The sequence below is a fragment of the Tachypleus tridentatus genome, chromosome 9, assembly GCF_004210375.1.
Source record: "Tachypleus tridentatus isolate NWPU-2018 chromosome 9, ASM421037v1, whole genome shotgun sequence".
Classification (NCBI taxonomy): Eukaryota; Metazoa; Arthropoda; class Merostomata; order Xiphosura; family Limulidae; genus Tachypleus; species Tachypleus tridentatus.
The window spans coordinates 101435422-101453241 of NC_134833.1; the positions used below are offsets into that span (position 1 = coordinate 101435422).

A 17820-nucleotide genomic window follows, 5' to 3' on the forward strand; every position below is an offset into this window, starting at 1 on the left:
AACGAAAACACAAATAATTTCGTTTTATGAGTTCTCATGATAGTGCATCATAAAGAAGAAAAATCTGTTTGCAAAAAAGATCAAGACTGAATAAAATCATCATCTCAACCACAGAATTATTTACAAAAAGATCTCAGAGATCCGAAGAAATCTTACCATCAGACCAACATGCGCGTTTAGTGCGCAGTTGGCTGGTTGTGTCAGATGATTGTTTAAAGCTCTGCAGAATTCCTAAACGACGCCAAGAATTGGTCATGTATATTAGTTCCTTGAAACATAACGTTTTTACTGTTATTGACGAGCTTTCTTTGTTTTAAAGTTGTTGTTTGTTTGCAGAACCGGCGTCTGTAGTTAAACCAGTGATGTGTACAGACTGATAGGACGATACAAATATATCTTGCTGAAACTGTTTCGTCCTTTTAAAGTGCAGCAGTTTTAATTATTAAGGAAATAATTAACTTATTTACTGAGGTAGTTTCAGCCTTCTGTTGAAAGTGTATAATGCTTTTCAATACTGAATTGTCATTTCTTGTTTGTGCTATTTAAACACGGACTCACTAGTGGTAAAGCCCGCTATATTTCCAGGTGAGTTAAGCCTATTTTGCACATCATTTATTACAAGTATCAAAACCTAAATACGTGTCAATGATATATATATTCAATTGTTAACGTGAAACGTGTTTAACCATTGTTAACAATACTGTAAAAGCCGAAATAATTGTAATATATATTGTATATTACATATCAAGGTGTAAGTCGGTTCATAATTTTCATTTGAAGAAAAATCAGAAATTCCATCGCAGTGAAAAAAATAAGATAAAAAATGAAGTTATACCATTTTTTGTTGCTAGTGTATTTGATCGCGAGATGATGAGCTAGTAATGTGTGATATATTTTATTAAACAACTATGAACTCAGAATAAACTGTAGTGCTATAGATAGGCATGTACTATACGATATAATTTTACCTTATCCTTGCTCTAAACTTGCGTGAACGCCAAAATTTAGTGATTTATATATATATAGGCTTGTTTAGAGCATGATAGTCATAGTAGACTTAATAAATGGGTGACGGTTGGGAGCTATATTAGTTTGTTTAGATAACTGGATGGGACACTTCATATTAGTATAATACATCTACTGTGATATTAGTTAATGCCTTTCTACCATATTGGGAGGTGGAATGCTAACTTCAAGAGGTCAGTTCTCAACTTACTTACTCCCAGATAGTAGTAACTTATTTTCTTATTCTTATTTTTATTTCAATTAATTTTTTCTTTTCTTTGAGGAACAGTCACCTTTCCACAATTATCTGTAGACAGTGAAAGGTGATATAGATGCAGGACGTTGTTGGCTCTCCTAATTTCTAGTTCTATGTCTATTGCTACTCTTTTATTTCTTATTTGAGACTGGAGAATGAAGGATAAGACTGATAGACGGTGTATCCCCACCGCAATGTGGGTCCTACTTTCTCACTCACCTCCAAAACCTAGGATATATTTTATAATCCCACATTATAGTTTGTACCCTGGGATCCTTCCAATTAATTTAGTTTTTGTTTAAATTATTTTTGTTTCAGTTAAAAAAACTAATATAATTAGTTAGAGGTTTGGAGTTGCTGTTTTTAACGCAATCCTTTCTTGTGATTTTGTTTACTTAACTTTATCAAAATATATTTATTTCCACTAAAATATATACATATATCAGATTGCAGACCGGTTGATTTTAAGAGATTACCGTTCTACGATTTCATAAAGAACAAAACCTATGAAACACTAAGCGATTCCAGTGTCATAGTAACTTTATATTAGCTATGTTTCTTTTGTGACTAAAATTGGCTCCGAAGTATCTGTCACGATGCATTTTAACAACTTAAATCAGAAGTGAGTTTTCACTTACGAAACACTTCATGTTTTTTCTATACGTAGCAAGATTGCTGACAACCAATTCCTTAGCGTGGTTGGTTGTTTGTTAATGACTATCTGTGTTTTGATCAGTATTGGACGGGGCAGATAGTCTTAATAGCTTTGTCATAAATACAAATTATTTCTTCCTTGACATTACAACTAAACTGTTCAAATAACTGTTTGTTTATTTCATAATTTTTATACAGAGAAAAGAGTTGTTTGTGCACAGGTGTCCCTAGTTTTGAACGCGCACACTAGAAGTTTTTTAAATTTTGCGCGAAGCTACTCGAGGGCTACCTGCGCTAGCCTTCCCTAACTTAGTAATGCGAGACTAAAGGGAAAGCAGATAGTCATCATCACTCACTGCGAACTCTTAGGCTATTCTTTTACCAACAAATAGTGGGATTTACCGTCATATTATAATACACCTACGGCTGAAGGGGATAACATGTTTTGTGGGACAGGGATTCGAACCCTCGACTCTCATATTACAAGTCCAACGCCCTAACTACCTGGCCAGGTAGACTGGAGAATGAAGTAAGTAGGTAAAAATAAACTCTCGGTTTCACTCTTTTGTCAAGTGAATTTTCAAGCAGAAAAAAAAATCATATTGTACCAAAGCGGGAAAATAAAGTTGAAAGTTCATAGAACATGCTCACCGCGCTAAGTATGATCAACTGCAAAACTTACTTCATATATGGAGCCATGAGTGTGTTATAAGAGTGTTGGTCAAACCTAATATTCGGTCTGCCTAAAGTAACCAAAGAATTGGCAAAATTAAGAGCAGCAGATGTCAGAAGGTCTGTTTTGTCATTTTGTGTGAGCATTTAATGGAACAAAATAAATAAATATGGTTAACACGCTTCTTATGCAACCTTGTTTACGTAAAAAAAAAAGAAAGAATTGTATTGGAAAGAAAGAGTAACATCTCTTGGAAAATCACAAATAATAAGTCCAAATAGAGTAACTGAAATAATCATACATCTCGAAATTGGTCTATCAGAAAAATCAGTTCGACGTTACTTGACTTTTCATAGCTGAATAGTACAACTGAAAAGCAACATACGACAAGCTCAAGTATTATTTAACCACGTGTTAAAGTTTATGCATTACCAAAATGTTTACTCAGAGAAAATTTTGATTTGAAAAATATGTTTCGTAAGCCACGTTAGTAAAAAGTAATGTTCCTCCAATCCTTCTGTTGTCTACAGTCCACCTACCAGGGATTAAAGGTTGGACCATGCTGGTTTACAGTGTTTCTTGGTAATTGTGTTTATAATATATAGTTGAAGGTTTAGCTCGTTCAAAGATTACCTTAAAATGAAGACGATATAACATGATGAATTTATATTTGAGATATTGCTTAGTTTGCATTATTAATGTGTTGGACTAAGCAAACATCTCTACGGTATACAATCCGTTATTCCTGTGCTCTGCTTCAAACGTTCACTGAAACACAATGATTTGTGTGGTCATATATACAAACACAAACGTAACAGAATGAAAAGTTAGTTCTTACACGAAAACATTTTGGTTTAATTTTACAAAATGTGTATGAATAATGTTCATACAAACAAGTTAATTAACATAATGTTTGTAATATCTGGACAGTTACAGCTGCTGATACATTTACAATGCTCGTACAAACAAGTTAATTAACATAATGTTTGTAACCTCTGGACAGTTACAGCTGCCGATACATTACAATGCTCGTACAAACAAGCTAATTAACATAATGTTTGTAACCTCCGGACAGTTACAGCTGCTGATACATTTACAATGTTCGTACAAACAATTTAATTAACATAATGTTTGTAACCTCTGGACACTTACAGCTGCTGATGTTTTTACAATATATAAATTATAAATTGTCACGATGTTTTCATAACCATTGTTTATCGTTCGAATTTTGATAGGAAATTTCAAGAACAGTGTGACGGCCTTAGCTAACAAAGATGACATTTCAGTTTTGCCAGATCAATCACTGTCCACAAACACATACAAACACATGACTGACGACAGCGGTGTACGTTTAACACAGGGAATATTAAACTCACAATTTCAAGCGAATAGACGTCTCGCGCATCACATCGACGTTAAACACATGGTTTAGATATCGATTGTTTTTCTAGGATAGGTTTGGTGGTAAAAACAGCCTCACACAAATCTTTGGTCTGTGGTAAATGATTCTTTGCCAATAACGACTAGAGTGTTGTTTAATGACTAAGAAATGAAACGCAAAGACTTTTAAAGCTCGCTAATCATTCAATGATTTACATTCTCTGGAATAAGGCTGGTCCACTTATTGCGCATGTTGTATAATTTAAACATCAGAAAAGAGCGGGTTGCTATTTCATATGTAATTGTTTGATTGCTATGAGATCATATTGTTTGTAAGCCTCACAGTGTTGATATTTCAGAACTGTTTACAATTGTTGACACATTCATTTAATACATCGGTTTGCTTTTCTTGTATACCAACCGCCACAATCAAACCACTAAACCGTACCACAAAGCTTGATTACTTTACAACTATTGTGTTTGATGTTTTGAGAACCTTGTACAGAGAGACAGAGTTTGTTTTATTAAAACAATTTTGAACAGGTAAACCAGTATGTGATGTGACAAAAATAGCCATTATAAAGTAATAGTGGAACAGTATGTATCAGACTTACATGTTGGAACTGTTTAGCATTTAGTGGATTCAATAATACCATCAAAAACTGACCGCTTTTGGGAATAATATGTAACAGCTATTTTCGATGCAAAATATTCATTAACTTAGATCGTTAAGATGTGTTCAGATAGATAGTTTAAATTTTCCAAGATCGAGATATTCCTTGTACTTATTTGCATTTGAAAACAAAGAAATATGGATTAACATGGGATTCAGGACCATCAAGAAAGAAACCTCAATAAGACATATCCCCAAACGTAGGAAGCAAATTGAAGCATCTTAAAACAGGTTAGAGTCTTCTAACACAAAATTCAGGGGAAAAAGCTATTTATGTGTCCTGTGATACAGCATGGAACATAATGAAGAAAAATATTTATCTGGAAAAAGAACAAAAAGCTGCTTTCACGACATATTAGTATTTATCGTCGCGTAATCAAACAGCTGAAGTATTCATGCTATTCTATTAAAAGGCATACTCCTATAGGCTACCGTGCGACACGACTGATGAAACAGGTGCTAGAAAGTTGTCGGTCCTGGATTATGGAAAGCAAACAGGAAACATTGGTGTGCTTTTGACATGACATCATTACGATGAAGCCTTTTAAAATATCAGCCTTTGTTTATTTGAATTTTGCGCAAAGATACACAAGAGCTACCTGCTCTATCCGTCCCTAATTTAGCAGTGAAAGACCAGAGGGAAGGCAGCAGGTAGTCATCACTACTCTCCGCCAACTATTACGCTATTCTTTTACCAACGAATAATGAGATTGGCTGTCACATTATAATGCTCCCATGGCTGAAAGGGGTAAGTATGTTTGGTGCGACGGGGATTCAAACCCACTGTACCCAGAATACGAGTCAGGCGTCTTAATCATCTTGTCATGTTGGGCCCCAAGATAATAAGTTTCTTGGATAAACAGAGCCAGACGGGATAACATGGTCTATAATAAAGTAGTGAAGCTTCAAAGGCGTTTAAGTAGAACTTTCTTAACCTCTGCAGTGTGTTAGTTTGAAGGTTTAAAAGCAGCAGAGCTAAATCGCTGCATTTAGTTTTAAAATCTTCACTCAGTTACGTTACTTCGTACCCTCGAACCTCCCCTCGGTGGCTCAGCGGCAAGTCAATTGGCTTATAACGCTAAAATCAGGTTTGGATACCCACGATGGGCAGAGCAAAAATAGCTCATTGTATAGCTTTGTCCTTTACAACAAACAAACACAATGTACACAATGAATATAATTGTGAAACCACCAAACTTGTGACCAGACGGACTGGCCGATTAATATGAACCTTTACCTTGGTTAGTACTTCACCTTACTAATACTGACAAGTAAACAAAATATTGAAATTGAAAATTGCTTGAAAAACTAAATACAGTCAACTGAACATCATTTTCTTAGCGCTGTACTTCTCTCATTCGATAATTTGAATGCTACGTATGTAAGTTTCATATTAAAGAATGCTTTCGGTCTTTTTATCAGCTGATATAATGCATCGTCCAAAAAACGTAAGCTAATGGGCAAAAATATATATTTTAGAAACTAATCGATTTTAAGTATAATTTTTCGGCAACGATGAACTAAGTCAAGTATTCTTTCCAATGAGAAACACTGCGAGTGGTAATTGAACTGAAATAATAGTTGAAACCAACCAACTCAGTGTAACTTTTCTCTTTAATTTTTCGTGTTCGACAAAGTACGTTTTTATAAAATAATCATACTTTAATGTATTGCGTCATTAGCATAGTATACCTTTAGTTTATAAACACACGAACGTAAATACGGCAGATAACAAAGCGTTCTTGTAAATATACAAACACCAATTAACGAAAGCTAGTTACGTTATACAGGAACTTGAATGTTTGGAAAACATTATACCTTGTTTATTGAACTGTTTTCAAAATTACTTCTATTTTCATTTACCTTTAACAAAATTTTATTGGTTTGTATTTTGTAACTTATTCAACTATAAAATAGTATGTACAATGAGTGTTAGTGTTTAGGGGCTGATTAATGGTTAAAACTTGCTGTTGTTTAACAACAAAATTCTTGTTGATGTCTAAATGATCAACTACTTGATATATTTCAAATTTCAACATAATCGAAAAGTACAAATAATGCATTAAAAAAGTGGGGGTTGAACTGAATGTATCTTCTCTTTAAATAAACTTTTGTTAATGATGGTGTGTCGAAAATTAAATGCAACTGTTTGAAGGATGTTAATTAATATGAAATTTGATGATTAATAAATTTGATGCTTGAAATTAAACTCACATCACTACAATTTAAGATATTTAAAATCAAGTAAACCGTCTTCACAACTAAATATGTCAGTAATAAACTAATAGTTGACTACAACTGATTAAGTTCACTTATTTCAAATACTTTGAATTTGTTGTTCTCTTTCTCGTTTAGCTTTTACTACTTTTATACCGTTCTCATTTGTTTTTTTGTTACCTAGGATATTTATATTCCCAAGAAAAGTGTGATTTGTGGGTCAGTTCTCCTGGGTCTTCTAGCATTTGACTGCTGTAAAGCCAAAACTCTATCTGGAAGATAAACAGATCTAAATCATCGGTGTTATCGACCTTTGTATTTATAAAATAACATCAGAGACCCAGAATTTTCGTTTAACGAACAGGTTGTTGTAAACACTAGCAGAGATTAGTGTCCTACCTAAAAGAGCAGTGACAGTGACCGGCCTTTATCTGCCTAAATAATGGTAAGGTTACTTTTTTCAATTTTATTTTAAAAAATATGAACAACGAAATATTGTAATATTCTTAATTTCCATGAGCTTAAATCATCTCTTACAGGTATCTACGAGTGCATTAATTAAACTGAGTACGATACTTCTGCCAATATGAGGGTATAAATTATCTCCACGTTCTCCTTATTTGATTCTCAGTCTCTTCTAAATTCATCAGAAGGAAAGAAAGCATTGCTTAAGTTATGTTTGACATGCAAAAAGTTAAGAATTCTAAAAATGAATACTAAAATAAATATCGAACTTCAACAGTTTTCTGTGTGTGTATTTTAAGTCAATCTTTTTTATTCAGTTGGAAATACAGTTTTTTATTTGAATTGTAATTACTATTGATTGAATTTAAAACTTTGTGTGTTGTTTTAAGCTTATTTTAACAGACTACATTAATCTTAGAACCTCTACATTTATTTGCATGTGAAAAGGGCCCCGCATGGCCAAGCGTGTTAAGGCGTGCGACTCGTAATCTGAGGGTCGCGGGTTCTCATCTTCGTCGCGCCAAACATGCTCGCCCTTTCAGCTGTGGGAGCGTTATAATATGACGGTCAATCCCACTATTTGTTGGTAAAAAAAGTAGCCCAAGAGTTGGCGGTAGATGGTGACGACTAGCTGCCTTCCCTCTAGTCTTACACTACTAAATTAGGGACGGCTAGCACAAATAGTCTTCGAGTAGCTTTGTGCGAAATTCAAAAACAAAATCAAAGCATGTAAAAAATAGACTAATCATGTGATACGGTCAGGTAGTAAGTAGCTCGAGTCCCCTTTAAATGCAAGTATGTAATTATATTATGGTTAGTCAGTGATACAGGGCTTAAAGGATAGTTATTTCCGACTTTGAAATCAACATTTCTTTGGATTTTGTCTAGAATGATATTTGTCATCAAGTATCATTTCGTTGGCCAGCTGCTCAAGTATAAAATTATCAGTTGTGGCATTAGAAAGGACATCGTCTGATAGTAGCGAGATAATTAATATTTAGCACAGAATGAGTACGGCCTGGCATGGCCTAGCGCGTTAAGGCGTGTGCTTCATAATCTGAGGGTCGCGGGTTCGCGCCTGAGTCGCGCCAAACAAGCTCGCCCTCCCATCCGTGGGGGAGTTATAATATTACGGTCAATCCCACTATTCGTTGGTAAAAGAGTAGCTCAAGAGTTGGCGGTAGGTGGTGATGACTAGCTGCCTTCCCTCTAGTCTTACACTGCTGAATTAGGGTAGCCCTAAAGTAGCTTTGTGCGAAATTCAAAAAACCAAACCAGACTGAGTACAGCTTTGTAATGTACAATATACATCTAATTATGTCTAGATTATTTGCAATATACAGGGTGTTCGGAAAGTCACTGTGCAGTTTTGTAATCACGTGTCTATTCAGTCTATTTCAAGCCAGCAACAAATAGCGGTGTTTAGAAACAAAATAAGAAGGATCCAGGCTTGTAATGATGCCAATGGGGGTCACTTTCAACATTGTTTATAATTGTCATTCATATTTACCTCCTGTATTCTATATTGAAGCATGTCTGTTAATAAATATAAAAGTGCACAGTGAATTTCCGAACACCCTGCACATCTAATTATGCCTAGATTCTTTCAATAGTGGTTAGGTTTTGACTATTTTTAACTGTTCCAAGTGACAACTGGTCTAAAAATTGTTGATGAAGCTCAAAATAAAAATAGTGGGTTCATCAGTTCTAAGTGAACAAAGCCAGAACAAACCAAAAGCTTGTGATGTCATACGATATTTTGTTTTCACTTGCAATAGACTAAAAATATGGAAAAAAACAAACTTTGTGCACTTGGCCCTGCTTTTGTTGAGCTGGCATTGCAAATGCAAATGGCTAAAGATGGTGCAATGCATTGGGAAACATTTTCAACACAATGGTTGAGATTTTGATTCCTTTAAAAGAACAAATAACTTCCAGAGTAAACTGCCTTTTTGGAAATTCTTTCAAAACATGATGCAAGACGAATAAATAGAATTTTAAGTGCATTCCCATGAAAATAACAGCACACTATGTAATTGTATAGAACCTATATTTTTTGTTGAACCATTACAACCTAATTTTTTTAATCAGGGACGCAAACTGCTTAGGTGTATGTATATTAGAATTCCAGACCTTGAGTATTAAACATTGATTAATATACTGACCACGAATTTATGAAGCTTAAGTTACTACATGATTCCTAAAGTAAAGGCATTTATTTCTGTTTATTGTAATTAGCAATGTTATAAGACTAAAATTGTTCAAGTACAACGATTTTGCTTAAATAGATGGGCCACATTATCTTCAGAATGAACGAAAAGTCCCCGCTAGTACAGCGGTATGTCTTCGGATTTACAACGCTAAAATCAGGGGTTCGATTTCCCTCGGTGGGCTGAGCAGATAGCCCTTTGTGGCTTTGCTATAAGAAACACACACACACATGAACGATAAAGATTTCTAAGACGATGATTCCATGCCAACTCATCTAGGGCTTCTCAGTTCATGTCATAGAATTTCTTGAAAAAATTTAAACAAAAATTTCTTTTTGATTTATTCAGCCATGAAGCACAGCTTTAAGATTTTGCATGGCTGATTAAATCAAAATGAATTCTCGATGACGAGAAACCCACTAGGAAGGTCGAAACGCTGTTCTTTGCTTTATTGGTAAAAGTGTTAATACCCATACCAGCTGTTCTGAAATACAAATCAAAATGCGCTTTTTGCTTGAATTTTTTCAAGAACATTTATAACATGAACTGGAAAAAGTTCTTTTTTCTGGGTGAGTTGGCATAGAGTGACCTAAGAAACGATACGTACTTACTAATTGAATAATAACATCATAACACCACTTAAACATAATCGTTAGATAAGTCTTTATTTAAGTAAAAGATATTTTATTTTATTGATAAAAAAGATGGATCATAAATAAATAAACTCTAATAAACTGTGTTTTTACTTGATTCAAACATAGAACAAATTTCTTAAGAAGTGAATTGATTTAATGTTAAATCATTTTCCAACAAATATGAAAGAGCACGATAATATGAAAAACTACATCTAGTTAGTCCCTGTCTTAATATCATCTTTCAAGAAATATTTTTTATAAAACACGTAAAACTTTGTTCTTCATTTGATGAAGCAAAAATCAAACCAAAAAATAAAATAATTATCCAGCATTATCAAGAATCGCCGATTACTCGGGGATATACGGTTAACTTTATGGTCTTATAACTTTAAAATTCGGGATTATATACCATGGACACAAAATGTAGCTCAATGTGTATTTGTTTTAAAACAAACTATCAAGAAACACGACTAGGTTTTAAGTAATGTGAGAAACAAACGTTGTTTCAAGTTTAATACTTTAAAGTAGTTTAAGTACTTTTCCAATCTTTATTTCTGGTTTACTTTTACGTGTGAATCTTGTCATGATTTGTTAAATAGCTGTGGCCAACCATCTATGTTAAATATCAGTGGCCCTCCCTTTTGGTATAATATAAAAGATATATCAGTTAATCTTCGTCCTTACCAATGTATAGATACATATTTTAGCATGTTAGAATAATAATAAACAAAATGTAACATTTAGTTCTTCAACAGTCTTTCACCGCTTGAAATAAGAGCTCTCTTGTTTGTGTCTTGTCGTTAGTTCATAGGAAAACGTCGTTAAGTCACTTAAAAATATTTGTTTCGAAGAAAACGTATTTGTTTGTTGTTATGTGTTTTTTTTAATACACAATGAGATCATACAACACGACTCTGTAAATTTAACCAACTTGGAAAGGAATGCAGTCAAGTCGATAAAAATAGCACGCGTAAACGTGCAGATGTGACTTACAAAACTAATGCTTGGTCGCAAAGAACAGAAAAATACTTTATTTTTATACGCGGAAGAACACATTAATAGAAACAAATACCATCACATTTGTGCTACTGTCTTTACATATGGACAAAGAAAGTTGTTAAAAACTAACTAGAAAATAAAAACACTGATTATAGGGTGTAGTTAAACTCCGTATGTTTCTTTGTATAATACTATGGTAATATATATATATATATAACTAGCCGATTTTAAAGCTTGTCACGAGGCTGGAGAATGAATGAAGTAAAAATCACAAATTTTAAAGAATTTTGGAGAAAATATTATTTGTAGTCTGAGGTTTTACTTCTTTACAAGGAACACTTCCTTATAAATTCAACAGTTTTACTCATTTTAATTGACGTATATTTTCACACACAGAAAAAAACAATTTGGTTTAGATTTGTCATCAGATAAATTATTTTAGGAAACAAAGTGTTAACATTAACCTCTATGTGAAACCTGTAAACTAATACTTTGTAGATACTATTCATTTGACAAAATGTTCTTGTAAAACAAACAAAAGGTCAGGTCTCCCTTGTAAACCTAAACTCTGAATTGTAGCTTCTCAGTGAGAGTTTGTAGTAAAAAAATCTCAAGACAGAAATTCCGCTCGAAAATATAATTTTAAATGAAATAATTATAATACGGGCCATTTTTAAAGAATACAGCGTATTATGATAATAACCCATCCTAAATGTTATCTGTAACTGTGTATAATATAGACCAAGGTCACCCAGAGGAGTATTATTCACGGATAATTCAGATAACACTATGTAACAAAATTTTTAATTTTTCTTGTTCCTGGGCAGAACGTGTTATTTCCCAATTGCTTATGCCTAAAGTAATGGAAAAGACCTATTTTTCTCTTCAAATTTTGCTTTAATGACCTGGGTAATGAAATTTTTAAACTTACCCATTTTCCAGAACATCCCAGATAGATTCAGTGCTGAGTAGCTGATAGAGAATTTTCTCGAACTTACAAGAATTTTCAAGAACTTTCTAGGATGTTGTAGAACTTACGAGAATTTTCTAGAGATTTCCGTAGTAATATATAAACAGGGACTCACCACTCACTACTTCAGTTTAGTTCTAGCTGCCTAAGTGAACACATAGACCTATCTGACGCATTATGCTATGTATGTGGCCAATTTATCAAGACAGAGCGAAAAAGTACTCTATGACAGCATCTGCTAAAATGTGTGAAGCCTACAAGGCATATTTCGGAACAAATCCTGGGCATCTCATTTAACCTGCGAGCACTGCAAAAAAAAAAAAAAAAACTCTAGAAGATAAGACGGACAATTTTTGCTTGTTTGAATAGTAAGATTTATATTATACAAATTTTAATTTTTTTTTTTTAATTTCCAATAGTATAGAAAAAATATCACGTATAAAATATTTTGCATGAACCTCTTACACATTAGTTGTGGATGAAATAAATTTATTCTTCATAATAACACCGCAGCTACAACAGGAAGCACTGGCCACAATGGACCGAGTTCTCTCTGGGGAGGCACAATGCCAAGTATGAGCCACGAGTGGACCTTCAGAAGGTGTTGTTTCCGCCACTGCACATAAAGTTGGGTCTTATGAAACAGTTTGTCACAGATCTCGATGAGGAGTCTGCAGCCTTCAAGTACCTTCGAGACTTCTCCCCTAAGCTGTCTGAGGCAAAGGTCAAAGCTGGTGTCTTCGTTGTACCACAAATAAAGAAAATCCTGAAGTGCACAGAATTCCCCAAGAAGCTCAGTAGGAAAAAAAAAAAAAGCTTGGGGCAGCTTTGTCACAGTGGTTCGGGGCTTCTTGGACAATCACAAGGCCGAAAAGTGTGTGGAACTGATTGAGGCTCTGGTGAAGAACTACGGCAAAATTGGCTGTAAGATGTTCCTGAAAGTCCATATCCTTGACGCTCATCTTGATAAATTCAAGGAGAACATGGGAGTATAATCATAGGAGCAAGGCGAGCGCTTCCACCAAGATATACTGGACTCTGAACACCGCTACCAAGGAGCGTATAACGAAAACATGATGGTAGACTATATCTGATACGTGAAAGTTATTTACATTACAGTCGCAAATATCGAAAAACTACTCGCTTCTAAACATTTTTGTTTAACTCTAGTATAAATACATGTAAATTTTGATTCATACATTGTTTTATTCAGATCTTATGTGCATGAAAATGTGCAAGATTGCCCGTTTTAACATACAAAAAAAAGTTAATTTCTAAATTTCATTATCCACGTCACAAAAACAAAGTTTGAAGGGAATAATGACCATTTTCTGTACTTATACAACATAAACAATAAAGAAATAACACATACTATCCAGGAACAAAATTTGTGTTACGTAGTGTAATAATTATCAAGTGCAGCATAATTTAATGAAATTAGAAATATAACATAAAAACACGGTAGTATTATAGGTTTAGAAAATTTATTTTTTATCAATATAAAAGAGTTTTTCAAAAATTACTAAGTAATAAACCAAAGAACTCTGACATCACAATAAATTGATATTGGCGTGTTTTTTTTTAAATATGATAAAACAAAATAACTCTTCGAGAAACATTAATTTATTTGCAAAGTAATTAAAGTTATCTAACACAAGTTTGAGTCAGAAACTGAAACTCGAAAAATAATATATACACTCAAGTGCCGCCGAACAGTGAAATACAAAATGATTAGTAAATATATATGCATATTTTTTTCGAATAATATTTTTGAAAAAGTTTATTATTCATCTGTCACAAATATTGCGTAACTAATATGTAATTCTGGAGTTTTGGTTTAAGTATAATTTTGAAGTAGGAAATGACAGTCTGTGTAATTTAAGTGAAAGAAACATATAACAGAGTTGACACAAGGTTGTGTATCTTACAGGAAACCTGTTTTGGGTCTCTGACAGACACTCAAGTGAGAGGTAAGATTATTCCGAAATTCCATTTTTAAAATTTATCATAATTAATCTTGTTTTATAACTGTGGCTGAGAGATTTTTTTTCTCTTACTTAATTTTGTTTCTACGTGTGACAATGTTTCAGTACATTTTTAACAGTTCAAACGTTACTTTTTTGTGCATGACTCTGCTACAGTTTTAAACTGGAAAAGAACTAGTTACAATAATCCCTGTAAATCGTATTTTTTGTGAACAATTTCGTTTTATGTGCACACGCGGCAGTTGAATTTGCCAGGGCCGTAAAATGTCAAAACCATTACTGTCTGCGGAGAGAATATCAGAAGTAAAAGTTACTTTCATTAAAAGAAACACACGTAGAGACTAAAATAGAAATGTGACAAATTAGCTTTATTATAATAAACATCAACAAAGAAATAGACACAAATGGTGTGCAGAAAAATGTAATGTAGTTTAATTAGTGGAACTGGCACAGCCTAATTAATGGTTAGGTGCTTGAAGTGTGTGAATCAGGTAAATGAAAGTTCGCGTCCAATTGTCGCAGAAACGCCCTTCGCCCATTAGGTTTGTGGTTGCAATATAACAATAAAGATTTAAATCTCACTCGTTAGTCACCCAAGAGTTACTTGTGGGTGCTGTTGACAAGTTGGTTTCTCTTTGGCCTTTCAGTTTAAAACAAAAGATAACTATGCGCAGATGACCTTCTGTGTATCTTTGTGTGAAAATTGGTAACACAAGTTAATAATGAGTAAGAACAAGATTAGTTTGTTTGTTCTGTTGAATTTCGCGGATACTCAAGAACTATCTGCACTAGCTGTCCTTAATCATGAACTGACAGTATATAGTAAGAAGATCTAGTTATCACCAGTAACTGTCCTTAGTCATGAACTGATAGTCTGTAGTAAAAAGATTTACTTATTACCATACACCACCAGCTCTCAAGCTACTCTTTACCAACAAATGTTGGAGTTGACCGTCACATTATAACACGAATAATTATTATTCACTTACCCTGAAAGATTAAATTTGCAACGTAATACCTTGCAAAAAGATAAAAAATCAGAAGTAGTGAGAAGTTCATAGTGTATTTTCCTCCCCCCCCCCACTAGTACAGCAGTAAGTCTACGGATTTACAACGCTAAAATTACTTTTCATCCGGTAAAAGCTGCGTGAGAAAATAAGCAATATGTGTATTTTATTATAATTGACAAAAAAACCTAAAACAATGTTGTTGTGGTATTTTCTGGTAAAACTGATCTCAACATCAGAAAGGTTTACTTAATAACAGTACGACTAGGAATTTGAAATCTGAATTTGAAAACCTGATTAAATTTTGATGTTGTGTGAGAAATGAAAAGCTGAAAAGATTTGTGAAAATGAACACAATCTTTCTTCAAATCAAACAAAAATTAAACGCGACATGAGTACTTGCACAAACAAAGGAACATTTGTTTCTGATAGCTTTTTGAGGAGACCACCAGGTCCCCATCTTCAATATGAATCTCTAGCGAACTCATCATAATCAAAATCCAGATAGAACTTAGAGGAAATAGTTACTTCGATTTTGGGAGAAAGTTCGTATTTTCTCTGTTGCAAGGGCGCCACCAAATGACTGCTGTTCTCTGACACAAATTGCTAGTTGTAACATACAAACACCATCCACTCAGCCATCATGGGACTTTGCAGTTATTGGCCCTTCTAATACTTAAGCAGAATGTTCCGCAACATCTCTTTGAGCAAGTATATACTATTAGTTATAAAGAACAAAGAAACGAAAGAAGCTTCAACGGATTTCTGGACCATGTGTTTATACTAAGACTGCATAGAAACTACATTTCTTTTAAAAGTCCTACATTACTAAAAATAGGTAGAAAATATCTGATACGCATACACGTGATAATTTCCTTCCATTTTCTGTTTCAGGTTTGTCCTCAAGTTGACAAATAGAATAAAACTAATAACCTTTAAATTTGCACCATAACCAAGGAGCACTTAACTTTAATTTTTTCCTAAGAACACTACACTTTAATAATGACATACATATGCTGTAACAATACAAGAAAATAAGTCTAACTATATATTCAAAAGGTAACGTAATACATTATGAAAAATAATAATAATTAAAAACAGCAACATTTAAGCATATTTTAAGTTAATTACAAACCTGGGTTCAAAATCGCTTACAATAATATATTATAATAGTTGAATAAAAGACCCTTCAACATTTTATAATAAAGAAATAGACCTTTAATTTCAAATATTATTAAACATAACATAATAGAAAAAAAACCTTGACTTTCGTTTAAAATGTAAGTACGATACAAATTATAACACAAAAAACTATTTAATAATGAGAAATACATGAAATAACCATTTAATATAAAAAACGCAACGAGTAAGTACACACAATCATCAACTAAACATAATAATTAGGAAGAAATAATCAAATTCCACAAATACCTTTCCCACTTTAAGTGTGAACAATCTACGAGAATTAATCGAAAATTAAAATTAATAATAATGGAAGAAAAATAGAATAAAACCCTATAACACGAGTGCTTTCGAAAGGTGGACTTCAGGGACAAAATAGGAATAGTGGTATTAATCAATGGAAATAGCCCGAATGCTGGACATTATGTGTTTATAGGCACATTGTTGTGCCACCTGCTTCTTGTTAACACCTACAAACATCCATAACTGCTATTCTAAATACTTGGTGTAGTATTTTCATGAATCGCTATCGAAGGTGACGTGTATGCAGCTGGTTGTTATTTCATTTCGTAATTTTTCTCGTATTATGGTGGCTAATATTAAATATTTAACAAAATTTAACTCTTCGTCATGAACGGACAAAGATCTTCTCATTTACAATTATTCATGAATAAATTCAATAAAATGGCCAGAAAAACGTTTTCCCTACTTCATATCATATTCACCATTTGATCCTTTGTACGATTTGGGTTTACATTTTTTTCTTTTTTTGGAATTTAGGGAAAACATTTAACAATAATTATAATAAATAATGAATGGACAAGAATTTTTAATTTGTTTGGGAATTTCGCACAAAGCTACTCGAGGGCTATCTGTGCTAGCCGTCCCTAATTTAGCAGTGTAAGACTAGAGGGAAGGCAACTAGTCATCACCACCCACCGCCAACTCTTGGGCTACTCTTTACCAACGAATAGTGGGATTAACCGTTACATTATACACCCCCACGGCTGGGAGGGCGAGCATGTTTAGCGCAACGCGGGCGCGAACCCACGACCCTCGGATTACGAGTCGCACGCCTTACGCGCTAGGCCATGCCGGGCCAAAATTTAAAATATATAATAATAATACTTCATTAACATATAATTAAAATATAATTATATGAAACAATAAAATAACTACATATATATTTAAATTCAAAATATTTTCTTAAAATTAATAAATATAATAGAAAAAATATTAATAACATAATAAATTATATTAAACATATAACTTTCATAAAACTAATTTAGAGATTTAATTATAAGATTAATTAGAAGCTTGTATTTTCATTGTTTTAAATTACATCTTTTTTACATAAATTATATGGTGATACATATTAAGTAAATTTAGTGACTTTATATTTACTCATTAGTATGCTTTTAATATTTATATCTTTTATATTCTCGTTTTTATTTTTATAACATTTTCACGAGAATGTTTTAGCCGTCTTAGTAATGTCGGCATTGACAC

General features: G+C 33.2%; 1 protein-coding gene across 3 annotated transcripts in view; it reads left to right on the forward strand.

Moving 5' to 3' along the window:
* The first annotated feature begins 222 nt into the window (after positions 1-222).
* The window catches only part of LOC143225901 (calcium-binding protein E63-1-like), a 50523-nt gene continuing 32925 nt past the window's right edge, over positions 223-17820 (forward strand). The window contains exons 1-4 of one of the 3 annotated variants that reach the window (XM_076456088.1): positions 244-585; positions 7043-7303; positions 12651-13216; positions 14068-14107. In XM_076456088.1, the coding sequence (XP_076312203.1) occupies positions 13211-13216; positions 14068-14107 (46 nt within the window). In that variant the 5' untranslated portion in view covers positions 244-585; positions 7043-7303; positions 12651-13210. Of the gene's footprint in view, positions 586-1017; positions 1200-7042; positions 7304-12650; positions 13217-14067; positions 14108-17820 lie in introns of those variants that run through there. The other 2 variants (XM_076456089.1, XM_076456090.1) reach the window with 2 other exon arrangements.